Here is an 18682-nt window from a genome sequence, read left to right as displayed (position 1 = left end):
GCAACACCATGACATTCTGGAAAAGGCAGGAATGTGTAGATGATAAAAAGATTAATGGTTGGCAGGTCTTGGGGGAGGGAGGAATAAATAGGTAGAGCACAGAGGATTTTCAAAGTAAAACTCTTGTGCATTACACCACTATGGTAGATACATGTCTTTACATTTGTCAAGAATATACAACACTTCCATAGCTGGTCTGGCTCAGCGGATAGAGGGTCAGCCTGCGGACTGAAGGGTCCCGGGTTCGATTCCGGTCAAGGGCATATGCCTAGGTTGCAGGCTCAGTCCCCAGTAAGGGGCGTGCAGGAGGCAGCTGATCAATGATTCTCTCTTGTCATTGATGTTTCTATCTCTTCCTCTCCCTTCCTCTCTGAAATGAATAAAAATATATATTTTTTAAAAAGAATATACAACACTAAGAGTGAATCCTAATGTAAATAAGGACTTTGAGTTACACTGAAGTAGGTTCATGGATCATAGCAAATGTACCACCTCTTGCTGGATGCTATGGGCATGTGCATGCATTAGGGCAAAAGGATATGTTGGAACTCCATGTTGGGTGCAATTTTGCCGTGAACCTAAAATTCCTGTAAAAAAATATTTTTTTAAAGAAAGAAAAATAAGGGCCTAACCACATATCCCAGAGGATCATTTATATTTTAGAAATACACAGAAAAAGAGAAAACAGCTAAAGAATAGCGACCAAGAAAAAATGACAATGTAGTAACAGAGTACTACAAAAAAATATTTCAAGAGAACCCCAAAAAGATTGAAATATGTTCTAGTTAGGTTCACTGGGATGTTGAGTAAGACAAGGAATGGTAAGTTTCACGGGTTTAATCATCAGAGATCACTTATAATCTTAGAAAGAATGGGTTCCAATGGAATTACAGTGGAGAAGTCCAATTGTAGGAAGTTAAAGATGTGTGATAAGAAAGGTAAATAAATAAAGAGGAAAAAAGAGCATATACAAAAATTTCTTATTAAGTCTGATGTCTGTGTATTTATGGCTAATCTAAATTTATTTTAAAAACATTAGATGACCAAAACTGTGTTCTTCAAGAAACCAATTTCTTAACATCAGTGGACAAATTTTAAAGAAATAAATAATTTGTGGGGTTTTTTTTCATGTTAACTCTCAGTCTCATATTCTATATGTAGCATTGTGTTATTTGGGGAAAATGCAAATATTATAAAAGTAGGGAAACAGTGTCATGCTAGCAATGTATCTACTATAATAGTATAATTCCATACTACTTTTAAAAAATAATGTATAAATGATCACCCAAAATCCAATTTTATGCTCTACCACAAAAAAATATAGAAAAAAATTTCTGATTATAAGAATACATTGTTATTTAAAAGCATAAGATTATTAAAAAGTATTTCCTTGTATAATTGTGTATTTGTCTAAATTATCAACTAGAAAGTTCTATGTAAGGCTTGACCATTAACTTAAGACTTTTCCGAAACATAACTCTAGGACTATTTCCTTTAGGAATTCCAATGTAACACAACGAAATAAAACACGAATTTTTAGCCCTCACTCTATTCAAGTTTACTTTTATTAGTGAAATTAATAATAGTACCATTCATGATAAAATACCAGAAGTATTTTTGGCAGATTGAAAGCTCCCAGAGAAAATAACTATTTCAAAAAAGTCTTCCTAAAGCTCATTTGGATACTATCTAAATGTTAAACAAGTTAGCAAACAAAAGAAATGATAGTTGTAAGTAGATTGTAAAAGATAGAATTACTGCTCAGAAAGGAGATGAACAATTAATTCATCAGGTAGCTTATTAATAAACTTATTATTCCTAACTTATATGACAACTTGATGATACAGAATGCAATAATAGAGAACTAAATAAGGACAAAATAAGAAATTAAAAATTGATTTAGATAAAGGTGATGTCTTATAAATGACCTAATTTTCATAAAAAATTTTAGGTTTCACAGGAGGAAATACGGCATGACATAACTAAAAAATGTTTTATACAAGACATTTTTTTAAAAGAGCTAAAATGAGCACAGGGCCTTTAAAAAGATTAAATTTATGAATTTTTAAATATGAATTCCTCTTCCCATCTCTAATCTACAAAAAGTTTAAGTTGGCTTAGTTAATGGATAAAGTTATAAAGGACTAAAACACAACAGAAAAATTTTGAGACTTTTGCAGAAAAAAAAAACAACTAGAAAAGATTTTAATGTAATATATTTCTCAGGAGTAAAACCGTAGTTTTGTTTATATATTACTTTAAATTATATAATCTATGGTTTACAGAGATTTCTATTTTATAAAGTTTGGGTTTTGTTTTGTTTTAACTTCCAGGTTTCTTTTGGTCTACATCTTGCCTTCTAATTCTAATAATCTCTTAGAAATGTGCATGTATTTCTCTCCATTAATAGCAGCTACCATTTATTTCAATTTACCACAAATACACACACAATAAAAAATGTCAGAGTAAAGACTATGCAATTATGCACTTAACAAACTAGAATTTCCATTGTAGGATCTGTTTTAAATGGGAATGGTGATATCAGATAGAGCTATGGAATTTGTCCCCAAAAGCTGATAATAAAACAACACAAGATGACAGAGCCTGCCTTTAAAACAACTTAACTTTCTTTCGGTGTGCAGAAGCTTTTTAGTTTTATGTAGTCCCATTTGTTTAATTTATCATTTGTTTCTCTTGCTCTAGGATATATATCAGCAAAAATATTCCTACAAGAATTACCTGAAATTTTACTCCCTATGTTTTCTTCTAGGATTTTTATGGTTTCATGACTTACATTTAAGTCTTTTATCCATTTTGAGTTCATTCTTATGTATGGTATAAGTTGGTGGTCTAGTTTCTTTTTATTTCCATGTAACTGTTCAACTTTCCCAACACCATTTATTGAAGAGACAGCCTTTATTTACTCCACTGTATGTCCTTGCTTCCTTTCTCAAATATTAATTGACCATAAAGGCATCGGTTTATTTCTGGGTTCCCTGTTCTGGAACCCACTGCATGGGAGAACGTATTTGCCAATGATACATCTAATAAGGGGTTAATTTCCAAAATATATAAAGAACTTATACAATTCAACACCAGGAAGACAAACACTCCATTTAAAAAATGGGCAAAGAACCTGAATAGACTCTTTCCAAAGAGGACATACAGATGGCAATAAACATGTGAAAAAATGATCAACATCACTGATCATCAGAGAGATGAAAATCAAAACCACAATGAGACATTACCTCGTACCTGTCAGAATGGCTATCATCAAAAATCAACAAACAAGTGCTGGTGAAGATGTAGATTAAAGGGAACCCTTCTGCAATGTTGGTGGGAATGCAGACTGTTGGCAAGAATGAGGCCACTGTGAAAAACAGTATGGAGCTTCCTTAAAAAATTAAAAATGGAACTACCTTTGACCCAGTGATCTCACTTCTGGGAATACATCCTAAGAATCTTGAAACACTAATTCAAAAGAATACATGCACCCCTATGTTCATTACAGCATCATTTACAATAGCCAACATCTGGAAATGGCCCAAATACCCAGCAGTATATGAGTGAATAAAAAAGCTGTGGTACATCTACACAGTGGAATATTATGCAGCCATCAAAAAGAAGGAATGCTTTACCTTTTACAAGAGCATTGATGGACCTGGAGATTCTTATGCTAAGTGAAACAAGCCAGTCATAGGAAGACAAATATCATATGATCTCACTTATAGATGGGATATAATGAACAAACTAAACTGGTGAACAAAATAGAAACAGAGGCATGGGTACATGGAACAGTCTGACAGCTGTCAGAGGAGAGAAAGGTGTTGGGGTGCTGGCAAACTGGATGAAAGAAGGTGAAGGGACTAGTCAAAGAACATTATACTTGACACATAGACACACACAATAGTGTGGTGATAGCCGGAGAAAAGGGGGTACGGGGGCTGGATGGAGGTGGGCAAAGTGGAGGAATAGGGATATCTGTAATTGTGCCAACAATATAAATAAAGTTTCAAAAAAACAATGTTACTTTTAATTTGCAAGTATATATTTAAAATTTATTATACAATATTTTACTCATACTAGAATAAATTCCTTGGGATAATTAATTAATAATCACAGAAATCTACAAGTCTTTTATTTCCCATTTATTGTTCTGGTCCACCCATAAATTCTAAAGAATAGAAGAAAAAGTGCATTAAATAATAATAACAAAACCCACCACTGAGAGTTTCAAAATGAAGCTAAATACATTTTGTAGAAAAATCTGATTTCAACCAAATCTCATACTTTTTAGACCTATTAAAAATATGTTCCACATCAAAATGCCAATACTTCCTCAATTTTAATAGATAATTCAGGCTTAGTGAGTTACAGTGCTAATTTCTGTAATCTGAAACAATGAATTAATTCAAGACAAGAAAGTACTATACAATCCCACAGACAGCACATCTTTTTTTTAAAAAATATATTTTATTGATTTTTCACAGAGACGAAAGGAGAGGGATAGAGAGTTAGAAACATCGATGAGAGAGAAACATCGATCAGCTGCCTCCTGCACACTCCCCACTGGGGATGTGCCCGCAACCAAGGTACATGCCCTTGACCGGAATCGAACCTGGGACCCTTGAGTCCGCAGGCGGATGCTCAATCCACTGAGCCAAACCGGTTAGGGCAGTACATCTTTTTCTAACTGCACAATAGCAACAGTGATGGATTTTTTTCTGTTTCCCATGGGTATTTTTTCCCCCCCTTTTAATCTGTTCATGAGAATGTTAGCACCTTGAGGGCAGGGACCAGTACTAGGTCACAGGCTTTATGCTAGGAACTGGGGAAAAGTCAAAAAAAGAAAATGGAAAGTCATAAGAAAAAAAATACTGTAAGTAGAATTAAAATAATGTCCTTTTTCATGATTATTGGATCTATATTACAAGAAACAGAACTTTTCGTCATGAAATGTACACTTCACTTGTTTCAAATTCTAGTAGAATATATTTTCCTTTTTTGGTAATAAGCAACATTTTAATTACTATTTCAATTCCCAAACATATTCACATACCTTTCAAGGGGTGTCAGGTCTGTGGGTTACTAATATTTAAAGTCATTTAAAAAATTAGTGTAATAAATACTGATGAGAAGAAAAGTTCATGATTTAATTTTTTCTTTTAGTGTGGTGACTTTTTATTAACCACAAAAGGAAACACAATATTAGAAAAATCTGAAATTGAATGAACATGTACCAAAAGTTATTAGTAAATATCACTCAAAATACAGAAAATATGTTGTTTTCATGTACACATACATGAGATAAGATAAGACCACGGCAGAAGGGTGCTGTATCTGTGTTTAAAGAAGGGGCTGTTGGCAAACACCACAGCTCACTTCTGCTGAAATGTACACAGCTGATATATGCAGCACAGAGAGCTGGCACCAAGGGCTTACAACCTTAATTTGCCTGCAAGAAGGAACAGAGATTTACCTTCAGAGCACGTTCTTGATTGTTTTCAGCAGTCAGATGTCTCACGTTGTTTGCTGAAGTCTGGTTCTGCTCTTTCAAACGATGAAGCTCCTGCTCCAGCCGTTTGCACTGCCACAGGGGAAGAATCCCATTAAGTAAAGGAGTTGCCGCATTTTTTTCATCAAGTCACATGAATTAATGCCACTGTATTCTTAAAGACAAGGTATCTTTTGCAAAGAGAATAGTAAGTTAACAGTAATGTTGAAAATAGTAAGTTAACAGTAATAGTAACTGTTCATAGTACTCTGCTGTTCAACTGCAACTTTCTGTTTGTTTTTTTAAAGTAATCTAAACATTGCCATACAAGTTAAAAAATCCTAATTATTTTCATAAAATTAAGATCCAACTACATTAAATTTTTTTTAATTAACCAAATGGTTTTCATTATATATCTACTGGCAGAATATAATGACGCTTCTAAAAATCATATTGGATTATAAATAAACTGTAGTATTCTGTTTTGAATTTTTATTAACTTTTAAAAAGAAAAAATATGATAAAAATATATTAGAGATTTTTCAGATTTTTATAAATATTTAAAGAAATAATTGTGCAGGGTAAAGGTGACAACCACAGAGTGCTTTAAGACTGGGAAATATTAAGGAAACAAGTGTTCTTAATTTCTATTTTGACTAAACTCTATTTTTAAGTAAATCCAGTGATGACAAACATGTGAACTGACATTCTAACCCACTGGCAACATATGAGATATGAGTAAAAAAAGAAATTATGAATAAAAGCATAAATGGGTTAATAGAAGTACCTATGTTAAAAAAATCATTGAAATATCCTGCCATTTGCATACAAGATCTTAAATTGAATATATCAAACATTTCACAAAATAACTATGCAGGATGTAAACTGATCTGCTTCAAATCAGGACCACGGGGAAACTGGCTAAACAAATAAAAGTACTAAATCCATCTTTCAGGAAAAAGTTATAAATCACTCTTTATCTATTTTAAAATTAGGATATTTATAATTAACAACCAATAAGTAATTATACATATTGATGCAAGACCTAGGCAAAGTTACTTCTAAATCATTTGACAAATGGCTAGTTGTCATAATGAATTAAAAAACATTATTATGCTATAATAAAGATGCTGTCATAATCCAAACTGGCATTTCTTACTACTCTAACATTGATTCCTTCTGCCTCTGATCTCTATAATATTTTGTAGTCCGGACTATTATATACTAACCTTGAGTAATATAAAAATCCTTTTCAAAAAAAGAATATCAGACTTTTAATATTAACTTAAATTATATAATGATGTTTACATACAAATACAAATTGGGAAATACATGCCTCAGCATATTAATACAATTATGAAACAAAAACAGATTTATAAATTCAATTAAATAATAATCACAAAATTAAAACTTTTAAAATCAGTATTAACGAAGTACACAGAATTTTTGCTGAAACTAAGTTTTGCAAATATAATATAAAGTGGTGGATGTTTTCACATTGCCATGTCTATTCCACCATGTGTTATGTGACAACTTATCATATTTTTTAAAAAAGTGAGTAAAATCTTTGTGACATGACATCATTTGGTTTTTGTGTGGAGGGATCACATGACTTACAAATTAAACTGTGTACCTGTCCCTTTTTAGCTTGTAATAAAATATTTGGTTGCAACGCAATCAAAGTTCAAATGTGTTTAGTGAAGACACAAATGAGGCATGAAAATAAGTAAGACATAACAGTAAGCATCACAACCTAGTAGAAAATATTCTCTACTACAATTATTCTCTACATTTTCAAATAATCTTAGCACAAAATTATTATGCACTGAGGCCCAGTGCAGGAATTCGTGCACCTTGAAAGGAACTGTGAGCCGTGAGGCTGCAATGGGCACAGGGGCAGGTCTTGGCCCATCCTCCACACCCCTACCCGGCCCCTCCTGCCTTGGGCCTGGGCTCCTGTCTGCCCACAGCTACGCTCCCACAGCCACCGATCTCATGTGCTGATGGCACTGGCCCCGCTCGCACCCACTGACGGCGCAGAGCAATTTGGGCCAGCGCAAGTCAGCGGGTGCGAGTGGCAGCTGCTGCCCCAATCGCAACTTAGGAGCAAGGGGAGGTGGAGAAGCCTCCAGGGGCGATAGGTGCGGCAGCTGTGGGTGCAAGTGGGGCCAGCGCCCGGAGTTGGTGTGAGTGGGGCTGGCGCCAGCAACGGGTGCAAGCGGGATTGGCACTGGCAGCAGGTGTGATCAGCAGCTCCAGCACTGGCTGTGGGTGCAAGCGGGGCCAGCACCAGCAGCAGGTGTGAGCGGGTACATTGTTGGCAGCAGGTATGATTGGTGGTGGCTGCAGGCCCTGATCACCCCTCAGGAGCAGGGGGAGGTGGAAAAGCCCTGAGGAGCAATTGGGGCTAGTGCTGGGCACTGGCAACAGGTGCGGTGCCAGGCGAGACTGTGGCATGCAGGAGCAAAGAATTTTCAGTAACCTACAGAGGCTCACCCTGATGACAGCTACCTGCGCCCTGTCTTGGTCTGGCACCTCTGATCACCTGCTCCCTCTGGGGCCGACGCCGGCCATGTTCTGCACTCTGCCGCCTGCTGCCAACGCCCGCCATGTCCACACGTGCCCCCTGGTGGTCAGTGCACATCATAGCGACTGGTTGTTCCACCGTTTGGTCTATTTGCATATTAGCCTTTTATTATATAGGATTGTGTATTGAAATGAAATGACTAAATATGAACTATGAGGTTACAAAGGTGGGGTAGATACATTTGACTATGGGGGTAAAAGAATGTTTCATGGAACAGATTACATCCAAGTTGAGCTTATTTTGGGTATATGATTTTAGAAGCTGAAAGAGGTGAAAGAGGGAGGATACAGGGGAAAAGGAATGAAAGAAGAAATATCTGGTAAAAGTTAGGAACCATAGTCACAACTTGTCTGACCACCTATTTTTTGTATTCCTATGTAAATTAGAAATGGTCCAAGGATAGAAACTTCTTGCCTATCTAGAAGATGCACAAAAAGAATTCACTCGCTCTAGCTCGAGAAATGTTTAATTTAATTTAATTTCTTCATGAGGTTTAAATTCAACACTGATCAAGGAATCAAACTGTAGTGAGCCAACAATAACTTTGAACTGAATAAAACATATATAAATGCTCTCATCAGATACACTTTGGATTTATATTTAACTATATTTAAGATTTCTTTAGATTTATTCAACCCTATATTATTTCTGCATTTGATGTTCTTTCATTCTTTCTGAAAAGGTGGGTGGAAAGCACTCCCAGGCCAATTTTTAAAAATACTGTAAACAAAGGAATAAGAAAGGCTTAAGAATAATAAAGTGATTTTTGCACTGAGGGCATTTATCCATATTGCGTTTTGGGGCTCAGTTTCCATAGTCAGGCAGTGTAAGAAGGAGAGAAAATAAGGCCTAGGGACCAAATTGGCAAGTGTCCCAAAGGGCTACACTTTCAGATGTTTAATGATCCTCCTACTTTAATGAATGAAAAATGCTTGAGAAGATATCCCTAAATCAAGTAATAAATAATGGTTTTAGACAGTTTCCTTTTGAACTGACACAATTAAAATAAAACAGTATCTTTTTTGTTCATATTCTGCCAAATACTAATATTCCTAACAGTTCTAATGCATGAATTTGACCTAGAATTTTTCTTACAAATTTTATACTTTAAAAATGTTAATATTCAAATTGAACTTAAGTAAATGTTATCCGTATCTTGTCACAGTGTCCTTGAGAACCTGGATTCTCACCACAAGATGCAAAAGACACAGATGAATGATTAATAAGTTAATTAAAATTCCTTTAATCGAGAATTTGAATTAGAAGAATCAGTAGAAAGATCCAAAGAGTTTTATCTTTAAAAAGTGTGTGTGGATGCGGAGAAAAAGGAACCCTCGTGCACTGCTGGTGGGAATGCAGACTGGGACAGCCACTGTGGAGAACAGTATGGAGTTTCCTCAAAAAACTAAAAATGGAACTCCCATTTGACCCAGTAATCTCACTTCTAGGAATATATCCCAAGAAACTAGAAACACCCATCAGAAAGGATTTATGCACCCCTATGTTCATAGCAGCACAATTTACCATAGCTAAGATTTGGAAACAGCCTAAGTGCCCACCAGCAGATGAGTGGATTAAAAAACCGTAGTACATCTACACAATGGAATACTACAATGTGGTAAAAAAAAAGAAGGAATTCTTATGATTTGCAACAGCATGGATGGAACTGGAGAGCATTATGCTAAGTGAAATAAGCCAGTCAGAGAAAGATAAATATCACATGATCTCACTTACTTATGGAATATAATGAACAACATAAACTGATGAACAAAAACAGATCCAGTGACAGAGAAGCATCGATCAGACCATCAAACCTCAGAGGGAAGGTAGGGGAGGGTGGGGGAAAGGAGGAGAGATCGACCAAACGACTTGTATGCATGCATATAAGCCTAACCAATGGACACAGATACCAGAGGGTTGAGGGCATGAGGGGAGAATGGGGGAGCAATGGGGCGATTAAGGACACATATGCAATACCTTAATCAATAAAGAAAAATAATTTTTTAAAAAAGTGTGTATGTGTGTGTGTCTCCTAGTTTTGCCCATTGAAAAAGGCTAGGAACAATAGCAAACCCAACAGCAATGAGTACCCCTACTACTTAGACTGTGGGTTCCAAGTACCATTTCTGACTAAAATTAAGAACTTCGTGGATATATGTCTGATTCCAGGTCAGAGACAAGAAATACACAATATAATCCAGGAACATCTGTTCTGGGCAGTTTTGTATTAACTATCAAAACTGAGTAACTATCAAAGAGACTCAGAAAGGACTCAAGAGTTAACTTGAAAAGCTCCCCAGTACCTAAAGATAAGACAATGTGAATATCACAAAGGGTAGTAACTGCAATATATTGTTACATAAAATAAGCTTAATTTATTGAGTTTATAATGACAATAAAAAATTGAAAAAACTAATTATCATTGTTGGGTAAATTGCCAATGTGAGTGAACTAAATATATACTAAGCCAAAAATTTATCCAGTCTTTCTTATATGAACTTTACCACTAGGTAATAAAACAATAGATAAGATGACTATAAAAATATTCTAGGTAATAAAGAGAAAGGGAATGTTAGAATGTCACACTTTTGAAATCATTAATATACTAAGACATCTAGACACTGAGATCTGCTAATAACACATAGTTCTTTCACAACTTAACATGTGTTTGCACATGAAACAACACAAAACTACCTGTAAAGTAGTCTTGCTCATAAAGACTAATTTAGATATGACCAAGTTTCTATATTAAATTGCCATAGCTATAGAAGAAGAGACAAGACAGAAACGTTAAATGACACTACAGAGATACAATGAATAAACTGGGAAACTCTGAAAGAAAATTGACTATTTGTTTAAAAAAATAAATTCCAAAAGATAAAGAGATAGAGGGGGAATCTATAATGTGTTAATAGTCAATTCAATAATTTGCAATGTATGATTCTTATTTGCATACAAACTCAAAATAAAGAGGAAAAGATGTGACATTTAAGAGTTCATTTGAATTTGAAAACCAATTAGGTGTTTCATAATATTAAAGAATCATTGTTCATATTTTTGGGTTTATAATGGTATTGTGATTATGTTTTAAACAATAGTCCATATCTTTTAAGAATATACAATAGAAGTCACATATAAAAAGGATATTTTGTCTGTGATTTCCAACAAAATATGAGGAGTAAATGAGTGGGGCAATATAGATTTTAAAAAAAAGGTAATTGTAGCAGAGTAAGTTATCACGGTTTATGACTGTGCTAAGCTCGCTGATGAAAAGAAAACTAAATTTGCCTCTGTAAACAAACGCAACTAATTTTACAACATGACAATCCTATATAATAAAAGCCTAATATGCAAATTGTCCCCTCAGGCAGTCGTTCGACCTAGAGTTCAATGGAGAGACCGAGTTAGACCACTTGCTATGAAGTGTGCTGACCAGCAGGGGGCGGAGCGGACATGGCAGGCTTCGGCAACATCCTGCAACTTCTTGCCTGCAACCTCTCGCTGGCTACCTGGGGTTGGGGATGGGGGTGATGGGAACAGAGGTGAGGTGAGAATGTGGGATGTCCGCAAGCTTGCAGTCATTCTCCCTGCTACCCTCCCCCGGGATGCCAGGGTCAGGCACCCGTGAGGAGCCTGCCCTGCACCCATGCTGCCTTTTCCAGATGAGCCTGGCCTCAGCTGCCCGGACCACAGGGGCTGGTCGGGCTCCCTGTGGGTTCATGCAGGAGCCGGTCTGTGAGGCCAGCTGGGAGAGAGTGCACTACCCGCCCAGTTTCTGTGCAGCACTGCTGGGCAATCCAGAGGCCCACGCTGCACCCCATCCTGCAGCTTCCGGCCACCCTCACTGCATCTCCGTGTGGGAACTCGGGCATTGTGACTCAGGCGGAGGGGGATGCATGGGGGCCCCAGGGCCCAGGTGCTGCCCAAAGCCCAGAGGTCAGCTGGGACGTGCCCTTCCATGCCAGATGCTCGTGCTCAATCGCCGGCCAGGCCTAGGGGCCACACTTGTGCATGAATTTCATGCACCAGGCCTCTAGTTAAACATATGAAAAACAAAAATCCATGGCAAATTTTTATAAAATAAATTCAGCCCATAATTATTATAAAATCTGTTTTCAGCAGTGATTTCCTTTTACTCATTGTGAATTCTGAAGAATTATATCAAGCAGATAATACATTATGATTCTGTTTTACTTTATGTTTACTATCTGAAAGATAACATGCCTTAAGTTTCTAACATCAAGTTCTCCAATATTATCTAAGTGTGTAACAGCTGCTGTTTCTTCTCCTCTATAGTCTGCTTTCAGCCACAGATCATTTTGATTGCATCACAAACATCTACCCACTTGGATGCTATACAACTCTTTCCTTTCCAGACAAAAAATAATACCAAACTCTTCCAGTCAAAACAGAAACAAACTTCGGTGTCAATATGAATTATGTACTTTAAACTGCAGATGTTTGGAAGTACTTAGGATTATATAAATACATTTTTATTTCTCTTCACTTAGAAAAATATTTAAAAACTATTTTAGGGTTAAAAATAATAACTAGAATGCTTTTCTAACATTATAGTAACTCTGAATAAAGAGTTTTCAAGTTCAAAAAGGTAACTTGTCTCTTCCTAGGCCTTAGAAAAATATGAACAACTTGGTTTAAGTGAATATATAATACTAGAGGCCCGGTGCACAAAAATTTGTGCACTCGGGGGGAAGGAGGGGGTCCCTCAGCCTGGCCTGTGCCCTCTTGCAGTCTGGGACCCCTCGGGAGATAAAAACCTGCTGGCTTAGGCCTGCTCCCGGGTGGCAGAGGGCAGGCCCAATCCCTAGGTGCAGCCCCTGGTCGGGCTCAGAGCAGGGCCGATTGGGGAGTTGGGGCGCCGCCCCGTCATGCACAGAGAAGGGCGGATCGGGAGGTTGCGATGCCACCCTCAGTCATGCTCAGGGTAGGGCCGATTGGGGGGTTGAGGCACCCCCCCTGTAACACTCAAGGCAGGGTTGATAGGGAGGTTGCCACGCCATTCCTTGTCACGCACAGAGCAGGGCCAATCAGAGGGTTGGGGCACTGCCCCCTGTCACGCACAGAGCAGGGCCCATCAGGGGGGTTGGGGCTCCGTACCCTGTCACATAAAGAGCAGGGTCGATCAGGGCGTTGGGGAGCTCCTCCCTGTCACGCACAGAGCAGGGCCCATCAAGGGGTTGGGGAGCTCCCCCGTGTCACTCACAGAGTAGGGCCGATAGGGGAGTTGGGGCATTGCCCCCTGTCACACACAGAGCAGGGCGGATCAGGGGGTTGGGGCGCCAACCTCTATCACCCACAGAGCAGGGCCGATCAGGGGGTTGGGGCGCCGCCACTGTCACACTCAGGGCAGGGCCGATGGGGAGGTTATGGCTCTACCCTGTCAAACACAGAGCAGGGCCCGTGGTGGGGGGGGGGGGGGCCTGCAGCCTGTCACACACAGAGCCGCAGGGCAATTAGGGGGTTGAGGAGCTCACCCATATCAGGCACAGAGCAGGGCTGATCAGGAGGTTGGGGCGCCTTCCCCTGTCATGAACACAGCAGGGCGGATAGGGAGGTTGTGACCCCACCCCCTGTCACACACAGAGCAGCAGGGCAATCAGGGGGTTTGGGAGCTGCCCCCTGTCATGCTGATCCCGGTGCTGGGAGGCCTCTCGGCTCCGCTGATCCCGGTGCTGGGAGGCATATTACCCTTTTACTATATAGGATAGAGGCCTGGTGCATGGATGGGGCTGACTGGTTTGCCCTGAAGGGTGTCCTGGATCAGGGTGGGGGTCCACACTGGGGTGCCTGGCCAGCCTGGGTGAGGGGATGATGGCTGTTTGCAGCTGGTCACACACCCTTCAGGGTGGGGGTCCCCACTGGGGTGCCTGGCCAGTCTGGGTGAGGGGCTGAGGGCTGTTTTCAGGCTGGCGGGTGACTGAAGCTCCCAACTGCTCCTTTTTTTCTTTTTTTAATTTTATTTTGGACATGCTTTAGCTCTGGCTCCAGCTCTGAGGCCTCTGCTGCTGATAGAAGGTATCTGGTTTGTTTGGGTTCTATAATCGAGACAATGTATAACTCCAGCTCTGAGATCCTGGCGGGCTGAAAGCAGGTTTCTGGGGTTTTGTTTAGATTCTATATTTGTTACAATGTTTGAAACTGCAAGCTCAGAGGCCGGCAAAGCAGGCGGGGAACGTTGGAGTCCTCCGTCACTGAAGCAAGCAAGCCTCATGTTAGCTTCCAGCTGCCTGGCTGCCGGCCGCCATCTTGGCTGGCAGTTAATTTGCATATCTCCCTGATTAGACAATGGGAAGGGTAGTGGTCATACACTAATTACCATGTTTCTCTTTTATTAGATAGGACTATAGAGGTTTAAAAATATCAAAGATTAAAAAAGAAAATAATTATAAGTCCCTGAAACCACTTATGATGCAGATGATATGAGTGTGTATGTGTGTATAAAACATAAATTACTCAGTTAATATGCATTGAGCATACATCCACTAGGCCATATACCAGCACCTAATAGGCAACATGACAGGCAATACTATGTTTCTACATATTTATACATATATATCTTAATTACATATAAACATTTCAAAACACCATCTAAATTATTCAAAAAGACTAAGGAAACATTTTAAATCATAAATCAAAAGAATTAGTAAAAGTAACCATTATTTTAGAAGATATAAACATGTATATGGGTATTTATTTAGTATACTATGGTATTAAAATAGCATTTCTGCAATGCTATTTAAGTTTATGTTAGCTGTATTAGTGAAAAGTTATTCATTTGAAAAATTGTGGTTTGTGTCTATTTCATGAAGGTTAACAGAGACCATCAACCAACTCTTAACGAGAAATTGGTATGTGCTGGGCCTTATTCTAAGCACTTTACATGCATCAAGTCTGCAAGTCTTCATGTGGATCTTGCTACCTATTATCCCATTTTACTTTATTTATTTATTTTTTTTATTTTTATTGTTGACATTATTACAGATGACCCCCATTTCTCCCACTCGGTCTGGCCCTGTCCACCCAGCCCCCACCCCATCCCAGGCTTTCACCACATTATTGTCTGTCCATGGGCTACGCATATATGCATATGTTTTTTTATTAATCTCTTCCAGTTCCCCCCACACCCTCTCCTCTCTGAGATGTGTCAGTCTGTTCCATGAATCCATGCCTCTCATCCTAATTTGTCCAACAGTTTATTTTGTTGGTTAGAATCCATATAGAAGTGAGATCATGTGATATTTATCTTTCTGACTGGCTTATTTCTCTTACCATAATACTCTCCAGATCCACTCTTGCAAAAGGTAAGAGTTTCTTCTTTTTTACAGCCACGAAGTATTCCACTATGTATTCATACCAAGCTTTTTTATCCATTTATCTACTGATGGGCACTTGGGCTGCTTCCATATCTTAGTTATTGAAAATATGCTACTATGAACATAGGGTGCATATATTATTTCTGATTGGTGTTCTGGAATTCTTAGGATATATATTCAGAAGTAGAATCTCTGGGTCAAATGAAAGTTCCATTTTTAATTTCTTGAGGAAACTCCATACTGTTTTCTACGGTAACTGCACAGTCCGAATTTCCACCAGCAGTTAATGAGGTTCCCTTTTTCTCCATAACCTCACCAGCACTTGTTGTTTGTTGATTTATTGATGGTAGCCATTCTGGCAGGTATAAGATGATATCTCGTTTTATTTTTAATTTGCTTTTCTGAGGATTACTGATATTGAACATTATTTTATGTGTCCATTGACTATTTGTATTGTATGTCCTCTTTGGAGAAGTGTCTATTCAGGTCCTTTGGCCATTTTTAAATTGGATTGTGTTTCTTCCAGGTGTTGAGTTGTATAAGCTGTTTATATATTTTGGAAAGTAACCCCTTATCAGATGTATCATTGGTGAATATGTTCTCCCATAGAGAGAGTTCCCTTTTCATTTTGATGATTTTGCTGTGCAGAAGCTTATAGTTTGATGTAGTCCCTTTTGTTTATTATTTCCTTTGTTTCCCTTGCCCTAGGAGCAAATATAGGAAAAATTACTGCTATGTGCCATGACTGTGACCTCCTTCCTACTTCACAGGTCAGTGCTCAACCACTGAGCAATGACAGCTGGGCTGCACTGAATCTACTGATTGCTTTGGGTAGCATGGACACTTTGATGATAATTATTCCAATCCATGAACATGATACATGATTCTACTTGTTTGTACCTTCCTCTATTTCTTTCTTCAATGTTTTATAGTTTTCTGAGTACAGGTGTTTTATTTACATGGTTAAGTTTATTCCTAGGTACCTCCTTTTTTTTGTAGCAATGGTAAATAGGATTTTTTTTTTTTTTTAGTTTTTCTTTCTGAGAGTTCATTATTAGTGCATAAAAATTCCATTGATTTCTGGATGTTAATATTATATTCTGTTATACTGTCAAATTCATTTGTTAAATCTAGTAGTGTTTTGGTGGGAGCTTTAGGGTTTTCTATGTACAATATCATGTCATCTGTGAATAATGACAGATTTGCTTCCTCTTTCTCAGTTTGGGTGCCTTTATTTCTGCTTCTTGTCTGATAGCCAAGACTAGGACATCCAGAGCTATCTATACTAATAAAAGAACTATCTACACTTTAGCCATTTTGCATACACAGGTGTCAAGTGCCCCAGGAGGCAATGGAGGCCATGGGCTCCCGGGACCATCATAAGGCCGGCGGCGCCAAGCCACGCCTGTGGGCTCCCGGGACCTTCACTAGCTGAGAGCAGAGCAGGTGAGCAGGCAGAGAGCGGGAGGTTTGGAAGACCTGGCAGAGCAGGAGGTCGCTGGTCATAGAGCAGAGTGAGACAGAGGGCTGCTTGGAGGGCATTGCTCCCTCTGTCACCCCAGCTTCCTCATCACAGCTGTGGAAACTGACAGAAGGGAGGAGGAAGTCCCACCCCCACAGAATCAGCCAGAATCAGCCGTTGGTCAGAGAGCACTCAGCGGCCTGACAGCCAGGACTCTCATTCACCTGCATCTCAGACCGTGACAGTAAGAGGTGGGACTATATCTAAAGAACAACTGTGGATACAACGTAGCTCTGCAGCCGAAAGATGCTGGCGTCATCAACAGAAAATGTCTCGAGAGCAATGTGCGTCTGATCTTGAAAGAAGGCAGTGCCTGCAACAGAATGTACCTGAAGACCATCTATTGGAAAAACGTCTCTCTGATGCTGAAAAACACCGGCATCATCGACAGAAAATGTCTAAAGACCAACGTGCCTTTGAAGTTGAAAGAAGGCGGTGGTGACGACAGAATATGTCTAGAGAACAGTCATTAACAAGTACTACTAATTCTGGTAGGAACTGCCTTCTCAGCAAAAATGGAGTACAGGAGGATGTAATTCTTAAACATAGTTGTGGTAGAATGACTATTAGATATGAATTTTGCATATCACTAAATTCCTCTGATGAAAAACCGTCCGATGGGAAATTTACTCCATGTTGTAGCAAAGGGAAAGTCTTTCCAAATGATATACGTTTTCCAGATTACCTGGCATATTTATTTATTTATTTATTTTTATTTTTGGTTTTGGCCAAACCTTTTATTTAGTATTCTGTAGTTGCTTAACACACACACTTAAATGATCTTATTAGGGGAGGGGAGAGAGAGAGGTTCTCAAAGATTCCCAAGGGAAAGTCAGAAAGACAAAATATGGCCAGCACTATCCATTTGTTTAGGGTTTACTGCGTGAATAGCACTTTCTTTACATAAGCATCTGATCTCAGGTTTTTCATACTGATAACATTTGAGATTTCAGTTTGAAGACTGTATGATATCCTAAGAGTAGCATACTCCATCCACCCTCTAATAGCTAGCTTGTTTGTATAGGCATCTTAGATGGATAGATGTTTGAAGAAGATCTTAGAATTGCTTGCCTTATTAACTGGGGGAAAAATTAGAAAGTGGCCTTTTGAGACACTTTTACTTGAAAAATTACACCACTAGTACACAAGTCAAGCCTGAATGTTGGAGATTAAACCCTTATCAGAGATAACATTGGCAAATATGTTCTCCCATGCAGAGGGCTTTCTTGTGGTTTTGTTGATGGTTTATTTTGCTGTTCAGAAGCTTTTTATTTTGATGTAATCCCATTTGTTTATTTTCTCCTTAGTCTCTCTTGCCCTAGGATCTGTGTCTAAAGATATTGCTATGACATATGTCTGAAATTTTGCTGCCTATGGAGTCTTGTAGGATTCTTATGGTTTCCTGTCTTACATTCAAGTCCTTTAGCCATTTTGAGTTTGATTTTGTGTATGGTGTAAGTTGGTGATCTAGTTTCATTCTTTCGCATGTATCTGATCAAATTTCCCAGCACCATTTATTAAAGAGGCTGTTTTGACTCCACTGTATGCTCTTGCCTCCTTTGTTAAATATTAATTGAGTATAATGGCTTGGGTCAATTTCTGGGTCCTCTATTCTGTTCCATTGGTCTATGTGTCTGTTCCTGTGCCACTACCAGGCAGTTTTGAGAACAGTGGCTTGGTATGTAAGTATTGCTACCCCAGCTTTTTTTCATTTCCATTCGCCTGAAAAATCTTTTTCCATCCCT

General features: G+C 38.6%; 1 protein-coding gene across 8 annotated transcripts in view; it reads right to left on the bottom strand.

The window, feature by feature from the left end:
- MIPOL1 (mirror-image polydactyly 1) overlaps positions 1-18682 on the bottom strand; it is a 342087-nt gene that overhangs the window by 178396 nt on the left and 145009 nt on the right. For 7 of the 8 annotated variants that reach the window (XM_059710876.1, XM_059710871.1, XM_059710904.1 and 4 more), the window contains one exon: positions 5480-5587. The exons of the other annotated variant lie outside the window; for it this stretch is intronic. In XM_059710876.1, coding sequence (XP_059566859.1) covers positions 5480-5587 — 108 coding nt within the window. The remainder of the gene's footprint in view (positions 1-5479; positions 5588-18682) is intronic. 8 annotated transcript variants of the gene reach the window in all.

The sequence above is a fragment of the Myotis daubentonii genome, chromosome 1 (assembly GCF_963259705.1).
Source record: "Myotis daubentonii chromosome 1, mMyoDau2.1, whole genome shotgun sequence".
Taxonomy (NCBI): domain Eukaryota; kingdom Metazoa; phylum Chordata; class Mammalia; order Chiroptera; family Vespertilionidae; genus Myotis; species Myotis daubentonii.
Note: the sequence above shows the minus strand (reverse complement) of the source record. Positions and strands in the feature narration are given on the sequence as shown.